This window comes from Eulemur rufifrons, chromosome 8 (genome assembly GCF_041146395.1).
Source record: "Eulemur rufifrons isolate Redbay chromosome 8, OSU_ERuf_1, whole genome shotgun sequence".
NCBI lineage: Eukaryota > Metazoa > Chordata > Mammalia > Primates > Lemuridae > Eulemur > Eulemur rufifrons.
The window spans coordinates 108,964,896-108,977,314 of NC_090990.1; the positions used below are offsets into that span (position 1 = coordinate 108,964,896).

Below are 12,419 nucleotides of genomic sequence, written 5' to 3' on the forward strand. Positions count from 1 at the left end.
TAATTATGTATTAATTAATGTTATATTTTAATTAAATATGTTTATATTAATTAATAAATTCTTAATTCTATGAAGTATATATCATTATTATAACCATGTTAGACAAGCAGAAATTGAGAAAAAGTTGAAGTAATTTAACTAACATTACACCACTAATAAATGAGGAAGCTAAGATTTAATGCAGGCTTTTCTTCTCTCCTTCCGTGCGTCCCTTCTTTACTTCTTTCTTCTTTCCATTTCATATTTGTAATATTTTAAAATAAATAACATGTCCTTACATTTCAAAAATCAGAATATTAAAAGATGTATCAGTGAAAGTATGCTTTTCATCCCTGTTCTCATCTTCCCTGTTCCTGCTGCGTGTACGCGCACACATGCACCCCTGAATCTACTTTGTGAATTTATTTAATTTTTGTGACTGTATCTGTGAATCTTTAATCAAATACAAGCAGATTCAAATGTAGATCAATACTTTACCTTTTTATTATGTAAAATGAATATTCTTTTTACATTTCTGAACTTTTTTTTAGTTAACAGTATCAAGGAGAGCTTTTTATATTACTACAGAGTTTCAACTCATTTTAATATTTCATATTGTTCTATGGTATTGATTATTTATTTTGTATCTTATTGATAGGTAATAATTGTTTTCCTGTTTATTTAATCAATGCTACAATAAATGATATTGAACATAAAAAAAAAAAAAAGAATGCGTATTTGGTATACTCCATACAGTGGTTCCAACATTTCTGCATCCACATCACATCAACAGCATCTCGCTGTTATGGGAACACCTACCCAACACATAATTAGGTGGCTTTGCTAGCCTACAATCAGAACAAAGAAAATGAGAGAAACTGTTTAAGATACTCGGAGAAATCAGCAGATTACATTTGTCAATGGGCTCTGAATATCTGAAGATTGTAGGTTATAATTCCTGCATCCCTCTCCAAACTAAAACCTAGAATGCTTAAACCTGAAAGTTTCCTTATTCGATGCTTGACTGGATACTGACAATGTTCATCTAACACCTTCTGAATGACATTACTAATCTATCTATACAGTCAAAGTATAATGTATATATTTGTTATTAAATTCCCAGTAGAGCATGAGATATATGCTAATCCACACACTTTACAGATGAAAGGACTAAGATGCCCAAGGAATCTGTAAATTGCCTAGTATCAGATAATCAGCAAATGGCAGAGGCAGGGTTTGTATGTTCCTGCTGGCCTGGGAGCCATTGCTTTTCAGGTGACTCTATCCTTACCTTGATGTGTTGATCTCACAGCATAACTTCAAAAGGGTAATCTTACTTTCTTCGCTTCCTGATTTTATCAGGGACCTCGTTGTAGCTGCGGAGTTCCCAAAACAATGCCCACCTTACAAATGAGGAAACCAAAGTGTACAGAAGTTAATGATTTTTTCAAGATTACACACCCAGCTAAGGTGAACCTAGAACTAGTCTAAAATCTGGACCAGAACTCTTCCCACCAGGCCATTGTCTTTACCTTTGTAGGGCTTTAGATCTTGTTAGAGGGAACCTTTGTTTAAACAGCTTCCAGTGCTTCAGTCCACACTGTGGCTGGAGTACACTGGCAAAATCATAGCTGACTGCAGCCTCGAACTCTTGGGCTCAAGTGCTCCTCCACCTCAGCCTCCTGAGTAGCTGGGACTTCGGGTGTGCACCATCACACCCTATTAATTTTTTTATTTTTTGTAGAGACAGGGTCTTGCTATGTTGCCCAGGCTGGAAATATTTCTGTCTAGAAAGAACCACGATTCTTTCTAACAGAAATTAGCAGAGTAAGTGTTTTAGAAACAATCGCTAATGAGAAGAAGGGAATCTGAAAGTTTCCTGAAGTATAAAAGTCTAACGTGTTTGTGTTAGTCAGTGTACTAACTGCTATAAACAACCCCAAATCTCAGTGGCTTAAAAAAATTATTTCTTGATCATGTCATAGTCCAATGTGGGTGAGTGGGATGGAGGGGAGTGCACGTGCAGAAGGCTTTGTTCCACAGAGCCATTCAGGGACTGAGGCTTGACTCGTCTGCTAAAAGGGTCCATGGCCAAAAACTAGGCTAAGAACCCCGGATTAGTGGCTTCACCAATCCCTAGGTCTTGTAGTCTTTCACCGGTTCCTCTGCATGCAGTAGGCTGAGAAGAGAAGAAACAGCATGAAGAACTATTTGGAAAGTTTTAGAGGCCAGCCTAGAAACAACTTACATCACTTTTTTCCACATTCCATTGACTAGAACTCAGTAATATGAACCCCGTCTAACTGCAGCAAAGACTGGGAAATGTAATCTCTCTCTGGGTGTTCAGAAGCAAAAGGCAAATGTATTTGGTGAACACATGGCATTATCTCTGCTACACTGTCAAACATGTATTTATTAGATCATACCAATAATAATACAAATACTAGATGATACAATGGTACAAATACTAAATGCTACAAATACTAAATGAAACAATGATACTAAATGCAACAAATACTGTAAATTTGTAAAATATAAATACTATAAAACACTAATATTAAATTATGATACAAATACATATGATAGAAATACTAAATGATACGATGATACCAAATGATAGAGTGATAACCAATACCAAATGACACAGACACACTGACAGTGATATACTACTAAATGATACAATGGTGCCAATATTAAATGCCATACTGATACTAAGCAATACAATGATACAGATACTAAATATCTGTTTATGTACAAAACATCTCCTTGATCTTAAGCTAGAGAGGAAGATCTGCCTGGACCCAGACACAACTGCAGAGGAACGGCTGGCTGTAGGGATCTACTCTCTCCTCTGCCCATAAAGAGATTGTTACAGGAGCTGTCTCACTGGCAAGAAGAGACAGGATGGATGGAGCCTGGTTATAACACTGGTTCTCCTCTCAGCTGAGGAGAGAAATGCAACACAAGACTTTTTGAGCTTTATTGAAGCTTATGCACAATTCTGCCTGAGTTGGTTTCCAAAATCACCTAATTTTAAAGCATTTTCCTTTATCTGAAATAATAGATTGGCTTCCACGACACTCATTAAATAAGCTGATTAACATGACTGATTAACCAATTGGTTAACACAACCCATCCTGAGTTCCAGGGATAAGATTACGCCTCATTTTGAGGAGGTCATAAGGCTTGACGGTGAAATGGAATGCCAAGAACAGAGCTCAATGGTTAGGTGCTGATTCCCAGATCCTAATATAAACCAGCAGTGCCATTATGCTGAGCTCTTATAAACAGGAGGTTAGATGCCAAAAAGGACTCTGAGGTCAGCCAAGGTAAGCTTCGTGACAGATTCTCCAGATCCTGATAGAACCTGTTTGGCCAAATACTTCTTTTTTTCTTGGAGGTGCAAGATCTTCTCTTCTACCGTTCCCTCACAAACAAATCTAAAAAACAAATAAGCAAACTATTAAAAACCCAAAGCAGCTTATCTAATAACATATTCAAACTTCTATTTTGCTTTAGTTTGTAATGAGATTTCTTCCTTTACGTTTTCTTAGGTTTGGTTAAGAACCCTATATTTAGGGGATCCAAACAACCTTGACTAAATATATGTCCATTTGAAATGATGTGGCTCAAATTGACTTTTTAATTCTTTCTGAAGCCAAGGTAATTGAGAAAACCCCAAATAAGTGAAAGATATCCCTATCTTAAAAAAGTATAGAGATCCAGCTTTCACCCCAAAAACTTCATCTTGATAAGGTCAGAAGGCTGCAAAAGTTGTCGTGTTTCTGCTAGGTATATGTGTGCTAGTTGAAGTACGGAGTGCCCAATTTCTTGGATAATTCACATGGAAAACAGGTTTTCCAAACCAAGGAAATGCCCCTGTTGTCATTCATTTACTCCGTTAACACATACTGATTAAGCACTTGCTATAGACCATGTACTATGCTAGGTGTGGATGGAAAGACGAATATGGTCTTGCTCTGAAGGAGAACACAGAGAGACAGACATGAAAATAAACAACAATAATAATAATACGTCCTGGTGAGTGCTATAATGGAAGTATGTCCAATGTGCAAAAGGAGGAAAAGGAACTCTGCCTGGAGTAGTCAGGGAAGGTACCATTAAAGAGTTAACTCTTAACATGTGACTTGTAGGATGAGCAATGGTTTGCCAGATGGAATAGTGGGGAAGGCATCCCAGGGAATAGGAACACGTGTAAAACCACAGCATGTTACAGAAAGATTAAGTCGACCATGTTGTATCACAATGGCAAAAGCTCAAGGGGCTGGCAGAGGTTGTGCGTGTCATGTGAAGACATTTAGATTTTATCCTATAGAAAGTGAGATCTACTGAAGAATTTGAGGAGCGGACTGGCACAGATTGATTAGTTAGGAAGAGCCCTTTGGTGATGATGCAGAGGACAGGAGTTGGTAGAGCTGGCAGTGGGGAGCGGAAGGAAGAGATGGTTATCAGAAACATTTAGAAAATACAATTAAAGGACTTGGGGCCAGGCGCACTGGCTCATGCCTATAATTCCAGCTCTTGGGGAGGCAGATGTGGGAGGATTGCTTGAGGCTAGGAGTTCGAGACCAGCCTGGGTAGCATAGTGAGACCTCATCTCTGTGAAAAATAGAAAAGTTAGCTGGGCATGATGGCATGTTCCTGTAGTCCCAGCTACTTGGGAGGCAGAGGCAGGAGGATCACTTGAGCTCAGGGGTTCCAGGCTAGAGTAAGCTATGATGATCCACTTCATTCCAGCAGCCTGAGTAACAGAGTGAGATTCTGTTTCTAAAAAAAAAAAAACTTGGGATGTAGAAAGAGGAAGGAGTCTGAGTCCAGTTCTGGCTACATGATTAGATAAACAGTAGAACTACTCACAAAGACAATGACTACAGAAGAATAAGTTGATTTGAGGTAGTAGGAATAAAAAAACTTATACTTGCTATATAGTGGGTGCTCAAAAAGTATGAGTTTTATGAGCTGAATATGCAAATGAATGATGAATGGATGAGTATGTGGTAACTCAGATTCCTATATTTAGCAGGGTTTTGGATATCCAGGCCTAAAGTTTAGGAGACCTTGAATCTGAAGATACAGATCTTGGACTTACTGGAGTGGATAGAAATTTCTAAAAGAAGGGAGTATGGAGTGAGCAGAGTAGAGAGATAAAGACAGGAAAACTATCATAATCATATTTGGCAAAGTTTGGAAGTCATCTGTGCCCCTTAACAAGAGCAGTTTCAGTGAAGCGATGGGGCTGAAAGCCAGTTTGCAAAGGCTGAGGAGTGAATGGGAGGTAAGCAAGTAAAGACAGGCGGTGATTTCTAATTCTTCAGGAACTTAGTCACGAAAAGGAAGGAGAACATGAGGGCCATGGCGAGAGCGGATCACAGCAGTAAGGCGGGTTTCATTGTTCTTAAAGACAGGAGGGTCCCAAAAAGAAGAACATTCTGCAAAATAGCTGGCTTGTGCTCTTCAAAAAATATCAATGTCAAAAACACAAAGATCGAGGAGACAAAGTCATGACAACAGCACGTTACCAGGATCTGGGATTTTCTTTTGCTGTAAAGGACATCACTGGGACAAATGGTGTAACTGAGTAAGGTCTACAGATCAGATAATGTCACTAGTATTTTATTAATGTTAATATCCTGGTTTTGATAATTTCGTTGGGCTTATGTAAGAGAAGGTCCTTATTTTTAGGAAATGCACACTAAAGTACTTAGGGATAAAGGAGCATCACGTCCACGACTTACTCTCAAATGGTCCACAAAAATGTTTATACACACACACACACACACACACACACAAACACACAACCACACAGATACAGTATATGGAAACTTTTTGGTACTATTCTTGCAATTTTTCTATATGTTTGAAATTATGTCAAAATAAAAGTTCAAAGCAAGAAAAAAGAGAAGAGGGTCCTTTCACAGGCCACTGTGACTGAGATGTGGCTCACCATTATATACAACTTATTCTTCCTCTGCAATGACCAACTCCAAGGTTACCCCAAATTGCTTCTGTCTCCTTTCGGACTGGTTTGCCAGAGGGTACTCCTCAGAGGCATCATTATAAAGTGATCACATTCTAAAAGTGTTTATATTCTATTAAAACACTACCTAAGAAAGACTTTCACAGAAGCAGATGTTGGTGAGGGGCCTGGGTCCTGGGGACCTCTACTTACTTGTGTATGACAACATCTTTCTGCTGCCCTACCCGGTAAATTCGGTCACAAGCTTGATCTTCAAGTGATGGATTCCTGTTAGAAGACAGGTAAAGGTCACAGGTACTAATACTAGACCAGAGGTGGCAAATCCATGGACCAAATCTAGCCCACAGACTATTCTTGTATGCTAAGAATGGTTGTTACATTTCTAAAGGGATTTAAGAAAACAAAACACACAGATTATCTGACAGAGAACTATATATAGCAAATAAAAGCCTAAATTATTTACCAAAAAAGTCTGTTGACCCCTGTCCCAGGCCACATTGGCTTAAGACAGGTTAGTGCCAGATATCTTCTAATGAGAAACTGGGCTCAGACTGCTAATAATAACTCTTAGCACTGTCATCAGTGGGTGACTGTAAGTGACTGTACATGACGAAGGTGGAACCAAAACTCAAATCCAGTCTCTAGCTAGCTGGATGGCCTCGGGCCAGTTAACTAACCTCAACCCTCTAGGCTTTAGGTCGCTGCTTGGAAAGGTAAGGCTGGCTAATGATCTTGAATAGCTACCTTACTCATCTCTACTACTCTATGATTCAGCTAAGGAATCCATTGTTTCCTTCATTATGGAGTCTCATTATCAACTCTGAATTAGTTTCTCATTTACCTCTTTAAAACCCTGAATAATATTTCTCCATCTCAGAAAAAAGTGCAATTCCCAGTATGCTTTCTTCACTCGTGTGTATAACGGAGTCCCAAGTAAGACCGAAACACATTCTCCCAGAAGATAACAACAAGTTGACCTGTATGTACCCATCTGGGCTGCCTGGAGAACCAGACAGATGACAAGCCCCAGCAACAGTGCCTGGCGCTGCAGTCCTTCATTGGCATGACTGGAAAACCAGAAACTGGTGCTATGTGACTTTCTGTAAGCAACACCTGGTATCAGGAAGGATGTGGCTATATTCCTATTATTGACACTACACACCATGAATCCAAGAGCTATGTATGAAGTGTATTTCTAACATAATTAGAACATTCCTTTGCCTTTTCTTTTTGGAGTAATGCTTTTCCCTCTTTTCCAAGGTTGAGATTTCCTTGGATCTCAACAAATATGTCTAGAATATGATATTCTGGAGAAGAGATATAATGGAGCAATGTTAGCTCTTACCCATGAGGAAAAGCTGTGCTCCCTGTTTCCATGGAAACAGATGTTAGATTAACAATCAAGGGAATGAACTATTTTAAGTAGTCATTTGAAGTCTTGCTTGCTCAGGAATTCAGGGGAGTCAACTGGCCCTGCACCCTGTTTAGATCTGCATCTATGGACATATATGCAAGGAAGCATCTCCACAATTCAAACAGCACACTCAATGTAAGAAGTCAGTCCCTACTGCCCCTCTCTAGCCCACTTGCCTCCCTGCTGTGCTGCGACAACTCAGGAAAAATCCAGATTGTTACCAGTGCATGTCCAGAAGAAAAAGATGGTTCCCTCCAGTCAGGTTTAGACCAACACCTCCGGCCAGGAGAGAGATTAGCATAACCTTCAAAAAGAAACACACGGTTAACTTTGTACAGACTTGGTCTCAAAACACGTCTCTCCTCTCTCAGGTTGAAGCCCAATATCGATACAGATAAGCAATGTGTTCCTGTCAAATTTCCTTCTGCTGTTACAAATGCACTTTCTTGAAACATTAAGATGTCATCTCCCATGTCTCACCTTTGAGAAAATTCTCACATCACATTTTTTTTTTTGTTAAGTCAACCTCAAAAAACTAATTGTTTGCCAAAATGTAGAAATACTGTAATTTAGAGTCCTGGGGGTCATCAGCTCAATAAATTTTCAAGATTACATCTATTCCATCAGTTCCCGCCGCTCCATTGCTATGATAATCCTCCTGCCTGTCATTCAATGACTGCTTTCCAAATCCTTATTATCTATAATAAGATGCCTTTGTTCCTCCATTTCCTTCCATATTTCCTTGTATCAAAATCCCACCTATCTTTTAAGGTTTGCCTCCTCCACAAAGAGTCTCCTGATCCTAACCAGCTCTGCTCTTAATCTTTCAGTCCTCCTATTTTATTGTCTTTAAAGCATTTGTCCATTTTGATAAGTACCCTGACATATGTCTAATAAATTATAAACACTTGGAGGGATGAAGGCTGTAATTTTTATTTTAAGTTGCTATATTATAATTTCCTCTGTATAACTCAGAACAGTTTGCTATTAATTACGTAGCTCCGATGTGACCAGCTCATACCTGAGGGCTCCTGGAGTTGTTAAATGCCTCTACCAAGTCCATTCTCGCTTTGGGGTTGACAGAGCCATCGATGGTGGCGTAAGTCAGTCCGTGCCTCTTCAGGTGCAATGCCGCAACTTTCAGCATGCTGGTCCACTGAGAGACAATGACACTGGAAAGAAGGATAAAACACAAAATAGATTACACAAATTCATCTGCAGGGATTTAATGCCCCTGCCATTCTTAAGATTAGTTATCAACCGTAGACTAGAGAAGCCTTCTGCTACCCTAAGGGGAAAAGACATACATTTAGGTCATGTTATAAGGTTATAAACCTTCCAGTTATTTCTAGATCCACTCTACAACTTATTTAGGGCTAAATAAAGTCAGGAAAAAGTGGCCGCCAGACTAAAACAATGACCTCAGCTGTCTTTCATGTGGGAGCCCAGTGCTCACCCAGAGACCCGTGGTCCTGCAGGGAAGGGCACCACCACCTTCTTCATGCCAGCCAGACAACAAGCTGCTAGGTTACCCTGGCCCCCAAGCTATGTGTCAGAGTTTTACATTTTTAGATTGAAGTATTTCATACATACAAATGCGGATTTACGGCGCTTATGTAACGTATAACAAATGACAAAATGAACCTTCTTGTATCCAAGCACCCAGCTTAAGAAGAACATTACCACACTGCTGGAGCTTCCTGTCTGATTTTTCTGTCACTCCCTTGCTTTTCTTTATATGCTTCTCTACTTTTAAACACTCCTTTGGATGCCTGGCTTACCTGGATCCTCTTGGGACGTCCTTCTTGATCCGAACCACAAATATTTTAATAAGAAATCACAGGGAATTTGTGCTATAACCTCAGTGCTTTCTGCTGAGCACGACTCAAGGTCCTTGATATAAAAAGCTAAGATTTATAACTATCACCAATGTCACATTTTCTTGTTTAATTATGACCAATACTTGGATAATGAAATAACTCACCTCTTTTGGGATCCTGAATTTCTCCGGATTGCCTCCAATTCTGCCAACAGAGATGATATCTGGGAAAAGGTTACATTAACACTGTAGGTTTAAGCAATTCATTTCTCCATCTTCTCTCCCCTGAAGTACTGAAGCAGCCTCCCGGGTGGCCTCTGTGTGTTGGTCTCACCCCTTTCTACTCCACTCTCCTCTGCAGCTAGAAAGCTATTTCTAAAATATAAGTTTGTCATTTCTCCCCCCGAGCTGAAGCCCCTTCCATGGCTACCCACTGAGGAAAAAGGGCAAGCTCCTTCAAATGACCTGCCAGATCTTTGCTGTTCTGGTCTCTGCTTACCTCTCTTTTTCTTTTTGAGACAGAGTCTTGCTCTGTTGCCCAGGCTAGAGTGCAGTTACATCACCACAGCTCACTGCAACCTCCAACTCTTAGGAGATTGCTTGAGAGCAATCCTCCTGCCTCAGCCTCCTGTAGCTGGGACTACAGGCACATGCCACCACACCCGGCTAATTTGTCCATTCTATTCCCTTTGCCTAGAATACTCTTCCATGTTAGCTTAATGTCATTTCTTCTTGGAGGGAGGTCCTCCTCAAACCTCAAAGTATAGGTTAGGTGCCTACTGCCTGTGTACTACTATAGAACCTTTGGTTTCTATTATCATGGTCCTTACCACATGATATATCAATTGCTTATAAAGCATCTCTTGCTTCCAGGACTTGAGATGCTTCAAGGAGGCAAACGTAGCATATGCCTGACTCATTTCTGTACTCATAGCCCCTAGTACATTGCTGGGACAGAGAAGGTACTATCTTAATTTTTGCAGAAGAAGATGAGAGCAGGCTTTGTGGCCTGCGCCAAGTGTCAGTGAAGAAGAGAACCTCTCCAGACTGAGGAACCTAAAACTTCCAAACAAGCTCTCTGGGTTTTTACCAAAAATCTTTAGGGTACATGAGTCTTCATGAGAATAGTCAGGACAAACACATGGGGCATGACTTTGGAGTGCAGTTGGCTGAAAGACCTTTTGAAAGCCTCCAAAGGGCCCTAGAGAGTTCATCCCCAGAGTGGTAGAGGAAGAAGAAAACTGGACTCCAAGTCAATCAGGAGATGAATAGTTCTTACTCTGCCATCACATGACTGTACCACTTTGGAACTCGGATTCCTCATCAGTAAACAGAAGGGCTTAAGCCAGACAAATTCCGAGGTGCCCTGAGCTCCCGCAGTCTAGGCTGTCATTGCAGTGGAAACCTGCAGAGCTCCACCACGCGGGGCTGCTTTCTAATCTTAGCAAACGTTCTGATGCCTGGGCAGAAGTGAGCCATAGCACTGCACCATTTGAATTAGCAGGAAAAAAAGCAGGTATAGCTGCATTTTAGCTAACAATAGAACAGGAACACTAAGTGCTTGGTGTCTTGGCAACTTGAGGTGGTGGAAGGTGCTGTGATTCCCATGTGAAAAAGCTGGCAATGGGTGTTTTGAGAAAACTGCAGTGGGAGGGCTCGATGCATCACCCATAAGCTGAGGTCAAATCCCAGTGAGAAGACTCCCTCCCTGCATGAAGCAACCTTAAGAGGCTTGAACTAACATTAATGCATGTACACGAAGAAGCCTGGTGAATAAGTATTACCTGAGTATTAGACAAAGAACACAAATTACTAGGAATATAAGTTTCAACCCAACAGCTAACTCTGAAGGTGCCAGAACATGAGCTTTGGCCACATAGGGTGCTCTTGTTTCTCTCTGCCATTAATGGTAAAGACTTAGGTGAATGTTTTAAAAATTTAATTAAAAGGCATTATTTCTTTTCTTTTCTTAAATAATACCATTCCCCTAGCAGCGACCTCCCTCCTCATTACATTTTTTTAAAAAAAGCCTTTGAAGAGAGAGGTTGAGCCTAAGAACGGCAGCTTAATGTGGTGGCACAGAGAGAAACAAACCCCACTTCCAGGGCATGCAAGATAAGTTGGCATACTTCAAGCCAACAGAAAGGCAGGACTCAAGTTACAGCATAGCTCAGCTTTCCTCTAATGGAACTCTTTAGGCTTAAAAAGCTTTGATGACAACAGAACAGAGTGACTAAGGAAGATAGAAGGCTACGCAGGAAACAATACAGATGGAAGGCTTTCCACGAGTCAAAGCAATTGGCACTCACATGTATTACACAGTCTCTGGAGTCAAGCCTTTGTTGTTTTCCTTTCAAGCTTCCCCTAAACAAATTGCTCACTCACTTAGGCCCCAGCCCTAGCACAAACCTGGCAGGCTCCTTCCCCAGTAATCCAAGACAGAAAACCTGCCTCGATGCCGGGGCCATCCCAAATCACTCTCTGAAAAGCCCACTATGTAATAAGGCTTTAGTGTTATCTGTGAAATACAATGAGGCTTTAAGACTGGAGGGAGAATCTAATCAGCTACAATCCAATGGTTCGGGCTCTGTCATCAAATGGCTGTACCCACTAGGACAAATGAGGCTGTCACATTGGAAAATGCACAAGGAATCAAAGTCTCTCCGTTGGAACAGAGGTGACAAAAGTACCTTGGTGCTCTCTCGTGCGTCTTCAAAAAGCTCCACGTTGAAGCGTGTGCCGTTATGGGAAACAGTGGAAGACGGCTCAGAGTCATGGAGTTCGGACAAGGTCAAAGCACTGAGCTGTTCTTCCAGGGAGAGGACAAGGCCCTCACCCTTCAGTTCTGTCGGATCCAGGGCCTGAGCAGAATAAGAAAGGGGACAGGAGCGGTTGGGAATCAAAGCAGCACACCTTATTACTTGCTGATGGGCTTCTGATTGTTTAACACTGCACAGAGCAAAATGTCTGTAACTGCTCAGAGAAGCCCTGACTCAAGTGTGATCTTACAAGTTTTTCACCAGATTAAAGATAAACCAAATGATGGAACTTTTTAAAGACTCACCAGATTACATAATCACTCTATTTTTCCCAGCTAGAACAATACAGTTAATTAAGCTGATAGTCAAAATACATTATTACGGCTCTTGAAAAGAATAGCATACTCCTCTTAATTTTGGATGTGCCTCTATCCAATGTAAAGGCAACGT

The 12,419-nt window shown here is 40.7% G+C and overlaps 1 protein-coding gene across 1 annotated transcript in view; it reads right to left on the reverse strand.

The window, feature by feature from the left end:
- Nucleotides 1-3,160: 3,160 nt before the first annotated feature.
- Nucleotides 3,161-12,419, reverse strand: part of TTF2 (transcription termination factor 2) — a 37,192-nt gene continuing 27,933 nt past the window's right edge. The window contains exons 18-23 of the mRNA XM_069478914.1: nucleotides 11,901-12,071; nucleotides 9,376-9,434; nucleotides 8,413-8,563; nucleotides 7,613-7,695; nucleotides 6,170-6,244; nucleotides 3,161-3,419 (exon numbers count right to left, since the gene is read on the reverse strand). Of these exons, the coding sequence (XP_069335015.1) occupies nucleotides 3,275-3,419; nucleotides 6,170-6,244; nucleotides 7,613-7,695; nucleotides 8,413-8,563; nucleotides 9,376-9,434; nucleotides 11,901-12,071 (684 nt within the window). The 3' untranslated portion in view covers nucleotides 3,161-3,274. The remainder of the gene's footprint in view (nucleotides 3,420-6,169; nucleotides 6,245-7,612; nucleotides 7,696-8,412; nucleotides 8,564-9,375; nucleotides 9,435-11,900; nucleotides 12,072-12,419) is intronic.